At 30.3% G+C, this 12835-nt stretch overlaps 1 protein-coding gene across 2 annotated transcripts; it reads left to right on the forward strand.

The window, feature by feature from the left end:
- Positions 1 to 1191: 1191 nt before the first annotated feature.
- Positions 1192 to 4773, forward strand: LOC101507473 (ABC transporter F family member 4). Of its 2 annotated transcripts, XM_004491955.4 has the most exons (3): positions 1192 to 1353; positions 2146 to 4312; positions 4421 to 4773. In XM_004491955.4, exon 2 carries the CDS (start codon positions 2155 to 2157, stop codon positions 4300 to 4302), a length of 2148 nt encoding a protein of 715 aa, XP_004492012.1. In that variant the 5' UTR covers positions 1192 to 1353; positions 2146 to 2154; the 3' UTR covers positions 4303 to 4312; positions 4421 to 4773. The 2 variants fall into 2 exon arrangements, with proteins under 2 accessions (XP_004492012.1, XP_004492011.1); XM_004491954.4 differs by having other exon boundaries at positions 2146 to 4773.
- The last annotated feature ends 8062 nt before the right edge of the window (positions 4774 to 12835 follow it).

Genomic DNA, 12835 nt, shown 5'->3' on the forward strand with positions numbered 1-12835 from the left:
TGATCATCTGTATGTCATCCGCATTTTGTTGTGAGTTGAGTGTTTGAACTTGCCACACCCATCCGTAATCGACCAATTGTCCACCCCTATTTTATATAATATTATAATTTTTATTATACTTTTTTACTTAATAAAAAAAGAGAATAAAAAATATAGACTTTACTTCCATCTAAAATGTGCTATACTTACAAACTCACAATTTAATATATATGGACTTGTTTTAACTATTTTTAAAACTCATCGTGGAACAAAAGGAAACTCATCCATCAAAGTTCAACATCCTTTCCTCCACAAAGCTCCTTGCAAAACCACTTGCGTGAATAAGATTGTAAACTATGTTGTGGTGGTGGAGGTAAACATGCTGAACCTTTGTGGCAGTTATTATGTATCAATTATGTTTGTTGCTTTTGTATTTCTTAGATTTATTAATTTTATTTAAAGAAGAAATAAAGCGGAACATCAATAAAGTAAAAGGTAGTCAAACTTATTTTTCAAATTATTTTTTAAAAAATGCATTTCGCACCGATAAACATTTTCCTTTTTTAACATTCATCACAAGTTACTTGTATATAGATATTTCTCCTTCAAAACCTATTTTCCTTTTTTCGATTTTAACCATCTTCATATTAATAAATTAATATAGTATTTTTCTGGATCAACCAATATGAGTTTTACTTAAAAAATTTTACACTCAAATTAGTCCAAAGGCGTAAAAAATTATTAAATATATATTTTATGTCTCTAAATTGACAAATCTATAAGTGTAAAAAATCCTGAAAAAATTACAAGTAGTATTTACACCTCTATATTCAATTTGCACAAACCCAATTTGAACTGGTTAATCTGAAAAAGGTTAAAATATAAAAAATTAAAATTAATTTTTTTTTTAAGAATATAAGGAGTGTGAGAGGAGAAATTTACTTTATATATTAGAAAAATTTCTTTTATCACCTTCGACTTTTTTTAAAAGTCCTAAATTTTATCTGGATTGACTAATTTGAAGATGCGTCACCTACTCTATATATATATATATATATATATATATATATATATATATATAAATAAAAGAGATAAGAGGGGAAAAAAGAGATATATATATTGACTAATTTTATCTGGATTTCAATCTAAGCCCAATCCACATCTTTTTTTAATAGGCCCATCATTCACTAGAGGGGAAAAAAAACACATTTCTAACAATTAATAAAACCCTAAAATCAACAAAACTCAGATGGCCTCTTGTATCAAAAACAACAACTTGGATTGAAGTTGAACTGAACTCAACTGTTCGCCGGAAAACGCCGCCGGAGTTTGTTCGCCGTCCACAACAAATAGTCCGTAACTCGCCCCAAACAGGTTTTCCTTTTTCTTTAAATTTTAATTTTTCGGATTTCATTTCCCCTCTCCTTTAGCGCGCGCGATGATGCAATTTAACGCGATTTTCGGCCGCGATTCCAGTTAATTGCGTCAGACCTCCGCACCGCGATTCTGCGCTGGGCAGTGCCGTGGCTCACAGCATCGAATTATTTAACAAAACGTGAAATGAAACAGATTATTATTAACGTGTAATTGAGTTGAATCGTGTTATTTTTTTAGTGAAGTTGATTGAAAAAATATGTAGAAAATATCTTAATTGAACTGTACTCATGCATCATATGAAAATTTTGAACTAAGTGCAGAATGCCTATTTTTGTAAATGATTTATCTATTGATTATTTCTAGTTAGGTGTTGTAATTAAGTTTTATTAGGAACAATTGATTGAAAAACTGTGCGCAAGTATCTTGTAAAATCTGTTTGAAAAAAATCATGTACTTGGTAGCACCAACACTTTTGATCCAAGGTATGTCCAGACACCGACATGGCACCAACACATCGATTACATGCAGTTAATTCATTTTCTCAATTATTTTCGGTCTCAACATGTCAGTGTTGTGTCTGTGTTGGTATCCATGTTCATAGCTCATGTATCAATGCCTCTTTTATGATCATTTGAACTTTTATGTTCACAATTGCTATTTTATGTGATTCATTTATCTTTTTATGCCAAGGTAGGGATTAGGGTTAATTAAGTTTTTAGTAAATGACTTATATATGATGGTGTGTGTTATCTGAATAAATGATGTTAATACAGTTTCCACTTGTTTCAGTATCGTACAATGGGAAAGAAAAAGACAGAGGATGCAGGTCCATCTACAAAGTCTAAAGCAAGTAGCAAAGATGTTTCTAAGAAGGAAAAATTTTCTGTCTCGGCCATGTTGGCTAGTATGGATGAAAAAGCTGATAAACCTAAAAAAGCATCTTCTACGAGTAAGCCGAAACCAAAACCTGCTCCGAAAGCTTCCACTTACACGGATGGTATTGATCTTCCTCCATCTGATGATGAAGAGGACGAATTGGATGAGCTAGAGCAAAAGCATAGGCCTGATGTGAAGCCGCTTGAGGTGTCTATTGCGGACAAGGAGTTGAAAAAGCGTGAAAAGAAAGATATTTTAGCTGCCCATGTAGCTGAACAGACTAAGAAAGAAGCTCTTAAGGATGATCATGATGCTTTCACTGTTGTTATTGGAAGCCGGACTTCGGTTCTTGATGGAGACGATGATGCTGATGCGAATGTTAAAGATATTACGATAGAAAATTTTTCGGTGTCTGCTCGGGGTAAAGAACTTTTGAAGAATGCATCAGTGAGGATATCACATGGCAAAAGGTATGGTTTGGTTGGGCCAAATGGAATGGGAAAGTCAACACTATTGAAGCTTCTTGCTTGGAGGAAGATACCGGTACCAAAGAATATTGATGTTCTTTTGGTTGAGCAGGAGGTTGTTGGTGATGATAAAACAGCGCTTGAAGCCGTTGTTTCAGCTAATCTTGAACTTGTTAAAGTTCGACAAGAAGTTGCTGCTCTACAGAATGTAGCTACTGATGAAGGTGTAGATGACAATAATAATAATGAGGAAGAGGATGCAGGAGAAAAGCTAGCGGAGCTGTACGAACAATTACAGTTGATGGGGTCTGATGCTGCTGAAGCTCAAGCATCAAAGATTTTAGCTGGTCTCGGTTTTACAAAGGATATGCAGGGACGTCCTACAAAATCCTTTAGTGGTGGGTGGAGGATGAGAATTTCTTTAGCTCGGGCACTTTTTGTGCAGCCCACTTTATTATTGCTCGATGAACCCACCAATCATCTTGACCTGAGGGCTGTTCTCTGGTTAGAAGAGTACTTGTGCCGTTGGAAGAAAACTTTGGTGGTTGTATCACACGATAGAGATTTTCTCAATACAGTATGCACTGAGATTATCCACCTGCATGATTTGAAACTTCATTTTTACCGGGGAAATTTTGATGCTTTTGAGAGTGGGTATGAACAGCGTCGCAGAGAGGTGAATAAGAAGTATGAGATTTATGACAAGCAATTGAAAGCAGCTAGAAGGAGTGGAAACCGGGCTCAACAAGAAAAGGTGAAGGATCGAGCTAAGTTTGCAGCAGCTAAGGAAGCATCGAAAAGCAAAAGTAAGGGAAAGGTTGATGAGGATGAGACCCAAGTAGAGGTACCACACAAGTGGAGGGACTACAGCGTGGAATTCCACTTTCCTGAACCTACTGAGCTCACACCTCCACTTCTGCAGCTTATTGAAGTGAGTTTTAGCTACCCTAACCGGGAGGATTTCAGACTCTCAGATGTTGATGTTGGCATTGATATGGGGACTCGTGTTGCCATTGTTGGGCCTAATGGAGCTGGAAAATCTACATTGCTAAATCTTCTTGCTGGCGATTTGGTTCCAAGTGAAGGTGAAGTTCGACGGAGTCAGAAGTTGAGGATAGGGAGATATTCCCAACACTTTGTGGACCTACTAACAATGGACGAAACACCTGTTCAGTACCTTCTTCGTCTCCACCCAGACCAGGAGGGACTTAGTAAACAGGAAGCTGTCCGTGCAAAACTTGGTAAATTTGGGCTACCTAGTCATAACCATCTTACCCCCATTGTCAAACTATCCGGAGGGCAGAAAGCTCGGGTGGTTTTCACTTCGATATCCATGTCAAAACCCCACATTTTATTGTTAGATGAACCCACAAATCATCTTGATATGCAAAGTATTGATGCATTGGCTGATGCCCTGGATGAATTCACTGGTGGAGTTGTTCTTGTTAGTCATGATTCAAGATTGATATCACGTGTCTGTGATGATGAAGAAAGGAGTCAAATATGGGTTGTTGAGGATGGCACAGTCCGAACTTTCCCTGGAACGTTTGAGGATTACAAGGATGATTTGCTGAAAGAGATTAAAGCTGAAGTTGATGATTGAGCTCCCTCTTGTGAGAACAATTTTTTTTTCTGGTGACAATTTCCAAATGTATTTCTATTTCTATATTACACTTGCCCCTCTTGTATTCTGCTGCTAAAGAGGACTTATCCACCCGCAGATGCCGGATTTTGCCTCTCTGCTCTTCATCTTCAATTCAACTCTAGAACTGAGTGTAATTATGCTGCGGGAAATGCTACCAATGCTTTTTGTAAGAAGACTAGTTTCAAATTTACCAATAATATATAGGAATGTGTGGTTAAACTTTTATGACTAAATAAACATTTGTATCATTGCAAAAATTGTTGGTGTTGTTTCTGTTCAACAAATCCATCTCATAATGATGTCTTTTGATTCAAATTTTGAAGTACAATATACGTCCACTCTAAATACCTTGTATCTTCTGATTTCATATCAAGTTGTTGTACTCTGTTGCATTTCTTTTAATGGATGGGTAAGACAATTTCTGGTTAAGGTATTGCTTCAAGATTGTTTGGTTGCTGTACTCTGTTGCAGATCAATTTTTTAGAAAACCATTTTTGTTTAAGCAGCAAAATGTTCTATCAGAAATGGTTGAAGTATTGTTTCTCATCTTACTTTTACTCCCTGGCATAATTTTATTACATGGTTGTATGTCCTATGTTATTGATAGGACTTCTGATTGCTTGAAACTAATTGTGCAGTAATATATTGCAGCTGTTGGAAAGTATGTGAATTATTATCTAAATGGTTTAACCTTCCCTGACCTTTCCTCTTTTGAAGCTATTTGGAAATATGATTGTGTTTGTACTAGGGATATATATTGGTTGCTTATAAATGAGTGTAATTTTCTGAAAGAAGGGTTGTTTGCACTGTCACAAAACATACATCGAGGTACACTAATGTTTTCCCGAAATTGGTAAGGCTTGACTGTTTAGCAGGTGCTTTATGTTTACTTAAAATTGCCTCCCTCTTTGCAGAATTGGTATAGTGATTGGAAATCCATACCTTAAGTTTTTATTGATGCTACTGTGCATATACAAGAAAAGACTTGGAGTGGAGTACTGATCCATATAAGGATCGAAACATATTAGAAGTGAGTTGGCTGCATATGTAGTAAAAACAATCTATAGAGTTTCAAGCATTTATTTGGTGATTGCCCATCCAGCCTCTATACTTACTCATTTTTCCAGCTTTTTACTAACTTCCGGTAGTGTATTTGGGAGCGGGTAAACAACCTTATATCATAGTATTGGGGCTGGAGCTTTGATGAGGGACCTTAGTACAATGTTCCATTTTGCTGCTGCAACGGTTAAATTGCTCTGGTGACAATTCCACAGCCTGCTGGGGTCTATTGCTAACATACATCCTGGCATGTGTTGTATGAAATTGGTCAATCAGTCCTGCATTCACACAGTTTGAGCAGTGGCTGTCCGATTGAGATCATACTGTTCCAAAATATGCAGAGTTTAAGTTCTATTATATAATTTAAAATATTGAGCTTTTGATCGAATGGCCACCAACGTCAGACTGTGCAAATGCGAAGATCTCTCATTGTAAGGAATTTGGGTCGAATCCAGATCCATGTTGTGTATTAGTAGGAACATAAGTGTTGGGATCACTCACTTGGTGTTTTAGATAGTGGTGGATTGATTAAGTATATAGTAGCCCTGTGATTTGGAGTATAAGTTTAGGTGTTGGGGCGTTTTTTCTGGTCCAGGCAAAGGGAGTCTTTGTTTTATTGGCTTCCCTGGGGTTGAGACACGTTTGTGCATTTAGAACATCGATGACTATTTGATCAAACTTAATTGGAGGTTCAAATTCAAAATTTCTTTATTTTGAATTATCATATAATAAAAATTTATATTTATATTTTTTAGACTGTTGAATTAAGGTCAAATGACCGTTGACGTTTTTAATATGTGATTGCAGTATCCCCTATATGTAAGAAATCTGATTCTAGTCTAGAGCTTTGGTGGAGTATTTCTCGAACAAAATTGTTTGTGTCTATTGTGTTTTTGGTGAAACTTTTCTCATCTAGATCGATCACATGATTGAGAGGCCTCTTCAATCCTTTCTAAAAGGTGGTGAGAGGTTTTACTTGTGATGTCAAGTCTAGATGTGATTAATTTGTTCAAACATAAATCATTTTATCTTAAAGTCACTTGATCAGAATCAATTCAACTGAATCAATTAATTCATAATCGATTCTTTCCAATTCTATCAAATCACCAATAATTCACTACATTTACCTCAGTTGAAATATGCATAGCATTGTGTTCAGAGGAGAACAATCAACTAGTGAATCCTTAATGGTCTTGTTATGGTTTTTGGTTATGTTGTTCCCCACAAGTGTCCTAAGTAGTTCACTTGAGAAGATAAGACAAGTCGCTATAAGTAATAGTTTGTGGGGACAAAGTATACATGTCCTAAAAAAGAAGAAAAAACTTTATAAAATAAATGGAACTAAATGGACCCCAGATCTTACAATCATCAGCACCTTTCTCTTTCTTGATACCTACCTTGCATACACATCAGACAAAATTGACGACTATGATGAGGTCTAGTGTTGGACCTACATACTTCTATAATGTAAGGGTCCCCAGCCCATCTTATTTTCAAATAATGATAGATCGTCATTTTTAGATATTGAAATTGTAGAACTTAATAAAATTGATTCAATTAAAAATTTAAATTAATTATTAAATAGATTCTGAAAGACACAATTTATTTTTATAATAGACTTTGACCATTTTAGCGTTAAGGAACTAAATTGACGGATGTATCGTGACTCAGAGATTAATTTGTGTTTTTGATTAAGCCAAATATCAAAGTGACAGTGTTTTTCACTTTTAAGAATTAATATAATAATTTATTTTTTTAAAGAATTAATGTATATGAATCATCACGATTTTTAAAAGCTACAAGTTATAACTTTTTAAAATCAAAATAATATATCGCGGCACTAAATATCTATTAAAGTGTATGGTCGGTTTTACTTTTGAAATAGACAAAATTCATTTAAGAGTATGAAATTGATTTTGAAATATTTAGATGTTATTGAGTAGAACTGATTTTACCTCTAAAAATGATTATAACTTAAATTTAAGATTGGTAGCTTTTGAGTCTAAAAATCCATACATCGAAATTTTTTATTCAATTCATTTTTACAAAAATATATTTATATTTAAATAATTTTACATTCAACTAATTTTTAACTAAAATCAATTTTACAAAATTAATTTATTGGAAATTAACTTTTATTACCGGAGAACAAAACAACCATTAAGACAAAAAAAAAATATGTAACATGCATAGAAAGACATTCTCACTTTTTACATCCCTTTATTACCCTTCAATTCGCACTTTTTTTCACCCCTCATTGGGTTTTCACTGAAATAGAAATCATATTTGGAGATGTCATAGGAGGGTAAATTCAATTTGTTGATTTGCAATCTTTGAAATTTTCAAAATGAAAACAAAATATTATCACACACCCTTTGCTTTTCCTCTCTAAATTAACCATGCTAGCTGGTGCTACTGACACATGAAAATAATGTAATAAATTTACACCTGGCCTTCCTATATATGAGTTGTTAACAAAACCAATATGAATGTTTCTACATTTATTTTGTGAAAATATTTTATATATTTTAAAATTTAGTTTTTAACTATCTTACAATAAAGATAAAATATTTTTTAAGTAAACAATTGTTTATATACAAAATTAAAGTGAACTTTTGTGATAATATACTTTTGAAAATAATGAAAACAGTTTTTTTATATTTTTTTGTTTTTGGAAATTCATACAATTATTCACTTTAAAATTAAGTATCTTAGATGGTAAAATTAAAAAAAAATTAGAAAATAAAAAACAGAAAATGTTTTATAAAGTATATAAGTCACTATCTTTCATCATTTCAAATTTCTAAAAAAAAATATTTAGTTGATAAATTGCATCATATAGTCTACGGTGAACTAATGATTGAAAATCGTTTGAAGCTCTAATAACGAGCAGTACCACTCTACATAAGCATAAACTTATGGTATAACTCGTCATTACGAGTGAATTATCCAATCAACAATAGTTCAAAAAAAAATCTAATATTCAAAATTCCACTTTATACGGAAGTTGTTGTTTTTGTTCAATCAACCCTGATCATGAGATGATATTTTAGTAATTCAACACTTGACATACTCTCTCATTGATAAGAAGCTTCTTTGTGGTTTTTCCATATTTGTAATTTTAAATGAAATACACATACATACAAAATATACCTAATTGCAACTCAATGGAGGTGTTTCCCAAACAAGAAATCAAAATTAGGGTTTGGTATCTTATCAAACAGAAATCAATAATTTGGTGAGTGTGGTGCAACATCAATTTGAATAAGTGGTGCACATTAAAGCTAATGTTGGTTTTAATATGTACAAAACTACAAAGAAAGGTACACCCATCAATGTCAACTTTTCTCAATCTAATTGCCATAATTAATGACAACAAATGTTGGTCTACACATATTGTAAGGTCAATTTAAATTATTTGGGGGACAATATATTGTCATATTTATAAATGTTATAATGTATTGTACCTGACCAATTATCTTTTCCTTTGTACATTAGGGTAACATAAATAAGAAGTTGTTGTAATGAGTTAAGTTTGTCTTTTGTAAATCACCATTCAGATTATTAATCAATGGCATGCACCCAACCCCATTAAAAAAGGAAGCTCTTGTATAAAATGAATTAAAATCCTCATCTAAAATTCTATCCACTTTAACCACTTAAATTCAATTCAATTCAATTATGCTTGGTGTCATTCATTCATAAAATTAGATTGATATGATTTCGAAATACACAAGAAAATGAAAAACTATTAGTTATTAAATGCACATTTCTTGCAAAGGTATATAACTTTTTTCATTAGGTGAGTATTATAAATTCTCATTTTCATGTGAGCAATTTTTTTCTTTTTAACACACCCTAATTAAGATATTTGACCTTAAGTTGTTTAATGTGGAATATTAACTGTGTAAAAGAACTCTTTATATTTTTCAAGTCGACACAATTAATATTGAATTCAAATAATATCGTAGATAAAAAATTAATGTGGTAGAGTTTTAGAGAATAAAGTACGTGTAGTGATTCACAATTTGATAAGAGTGACTATCTATCTATATTGTTCTTCTCTATAATTGCCATAAAATTCTAATGTGTTATGATTTGTTTTAAGCAAAGAAAGAAAGTGCTAAGACATCAATATAATTTTTAAGATATAATCTCAACTATGTTAACACTTAAAAAACCCAACAATTATCGGCACCACTTTCTGGAATTTGTTAATAAAATGAAAACATAACATAAAAATAGGGTGACACCAAACCCACCTGAAGAGAATTAGTAGAACTATCAAGAAAAAAATCATCTTTTATTAGATATATTAATTGAAAAGTTAGTTAAATTAATTAGTTAGTTATTTTATATTGTTTGGTTGTTTATTTAATTGACTATATAAGTCTATGTAATCTTTGATGTAATTAAAATTATCTCAATTATCAATATCATTCAATTTACTTTTCTCCATTATTTCTTATCAATAGCTTAAATTATGAATTGTAATACGGTATTCAGAGAGCTAATTATACCACGATTTTCTTTTTCAATTTTTTAGGAATTTTTTTATAAAAACTTAGTTGATTTATCTTTTCTTTTCCAATTGCTTCTTGAACAATTTTTTAATTTTCATCTCCTTCTTTCTCCATTCAAAACTAGTTCTTTCTTCATTTTCTTCTTTTTGTTTCTCAAATTTCAAGTTAGAATTATTTCACAACGATGATGAAAATAAAATAAAAAACTCATCAAACAATGGACATTAAGGACAACATGTTTGTCAATAAAACTTTACCAAAATTCAAGACTTCGTCTATGTTTTGATATCAATATTTTTCGATATTAATAACTTTCGTCATGTATGAAAAAGATGGAGTCAATTGCATTATTCAAATTCTCCGCATCATCAAACTCTAGAATATATGCTATCAAAATATTTGTTGAAGATTTTTCAAGAACACCAACAACATTTGATGACAAAATTCATTATTTCTTTTAACTTTAATTGACATTCTACAAAATTCATTTTTTCTTTTAACCTTAATTGACATTCTAACTTATATGTATAAAGAAATTTAAGCCTAATTGCATTTCGGCTTCTATAAAAGAATAAAAAAAATTGAATGGTTAAACAAATTTTCATTATCTCTATCGTAAATTGGCATTTCCAATTCTATACCTACTAACTTCTATTCATAATATGGATAGTCAATCACAAAAGTCATATTATTTTACTAATGAATTTTCGCTGTGTTAAATTCTTTTAGCCGTTGAATTTTTGACATTTCAAACTTCTTTGTAGAAATTTTCCAAACTTGAAGTATACTAAATACATTCTAGTTTGAGAGATGATATTATATATCTTAGTTGGTTAATCAGCTATACTAGATAGTTAATTATTTTACACTAATTGATTGTTTATCTGATTTAGTGTATAAAGTCTATATAATCTTAATGATATTAAAATTCTTGCAATTATCAATATCATTCACTATTTTCTCCATTATCTCTAATCAATAACTTAAATCATTAACTGTAATACAATTGGACAAAACATCCCACCAAATAAAATCAACATGAGTACATCAGTGAAAGCAAAGTTTGACAAAAATGTAGATATTGATTAATTTTGATTTTGTCAAAAATAAAAGCGAGACAATTAAAATCACAAATCAATAAATGCATATATTTTATTGTTGCGAAAAATAATATAATTCGAGATGATGCAACAAATAGTTACCAGCTAACTCATTAAAATGATGTACACACCAACTATGTATATATATATAAAAGCTCAGTCTCTATAAATTAATAAATAATTTAATTTATATACGTAAAAAAAATTTAATTTTTATATTACAATCAATTATGATCGTTAAATTAACAAAAATAATTCATTTTTATTTTTAAAATTATTCTCGTAAATAATTGTAATGGATTGATAATATAAAACTTTATATACAATGCACAATTAAACCCATTAATAAAAACTAATTGCCCTTATTATAACTTTACATAAAACTTGATCGGTTTATCTAGTTATGTTTGGTTTTAGACTTTTAGTGAGTCTTCTACTAGTTAAATATCATAATTATTTTGTTTTCATTTCTATTCTGGACCAAACTTCTTCCTTTATGTAATACATTTTGGTGTATCACGAACCAGATTAAGAAAAAAAAACAGTACAAACTAATTGGTAGCAAATTTAACTAGTTGGTGACAAATAAATTTGCCTGGGTGATATATAAATTACCTAATATTGAACAATAAATCTATAGTTTATTTTTGTATAATTTATAGCTAATATCAGATAAGTTGATGCTAACTTCTCATATTAATTTTATGTTTATGTCTATTTTAAAATAATTATAATTTTTATAAAATAATTATCATCACAAATATTAGAATTTTAATTTCTTAATTTTGTTTAGTTTTTAAAAATATGTTTTTATAAATAAATAATGAAAGTAGAAGGGAAATTTCATCTAAATAATAAAAATATAATTAATGAAGAAAAGTAATAAACAAAAATACAATTTTAATCTTTTAAGTTTAACTCAATTCTCATTTAAATTATTTCAGTTTATTTTGTCTCGATTTGATCCTTTAATTTATGTTATGTTTGTTTTATCGCAATTTTAGCAACAATTAGTTCAATTGAAAATCCATAACCATTTGAAACTTTACTAAATGTTCTACAATAATATGTCTCTCATACTAATCATATAGAAAAATTCTTCAAATCTTATAAACGGTATATTGATTTTCTCTATAACAATTTAAATTTACGTATAACCTAAAAAAATAAAATAATAAAGGTCTACTCACATAATTAATGTCTTTAACTTCCTTCTCATATAAAGTAGTTTGGTAAGTCGACTTACTCTGATATTTTGATTAAATCTTAATATTTAATGATAATAATTTTATAAAAAATTCAAATTTAAAATATTGTATGTTAATTTGATATATATTAAAAGTTAATAATGTAAATAAATATAATTTAAAAAATCGAATTAAAGATAAATAAATTTAAAAAATTTAAATAAAAATTGAATTAAACTTAAATTAAATATGTATTTTTATTTTTTAATACTAGTAGTAAAATATGTTATAGCTCTAGTAATGTGACAATCTCCAACAGTAAATATGAAGAGTCACTGTCAAAAGTGATAATGATGTTAGGAGACATGGATAGAGTAAATTCATTAATTATTTCATTATCATATACAGTCTTCTCCAACATAAAGACTGCAAAAATTCACTTTGGTTTATATAATATTGTCTAACAATCAGTCTTTAATTTTTATAAGTTTTGAAAGTTGTCTCAATGAAAATTTTGTGTGCTGGATGGACAGTGATATCAACAACTTTCTGTCAAGAATTAATAAAGCATCTATTTTATGAAGCTTGAAAGCAAAACGTGGGAGAAAAATTCATTGTCTTT

The sequence above is a fragment of the Cicer arietinum genome, chromosome 3 (genome assembly GCF_000331145.2).
Source record: "Cicer arietinum cultivar CDC Frontier isolate Library 1 chromosome 3, Cicar.CDCFrontier_v2.0, whole genome shotgun sequence".
NCBI classification, from domain to species: domain Eukaryota; kingdom Viridiplantae; phylum Streptophyta; class Magnoliopsida; order Fabales; family Fabaceae; genus Cicer; species Cicer arietinum.

What these genes read in the sequence shown, in the direction of transcription:
- LOC101507473 (XM_004491954.4), top strand. Translation starts at nt 2,155, where the DNA reads ATGGGAAAGAAAAAGACAGAGGATGCAGGTCCATCTACAAAGTCTAAA.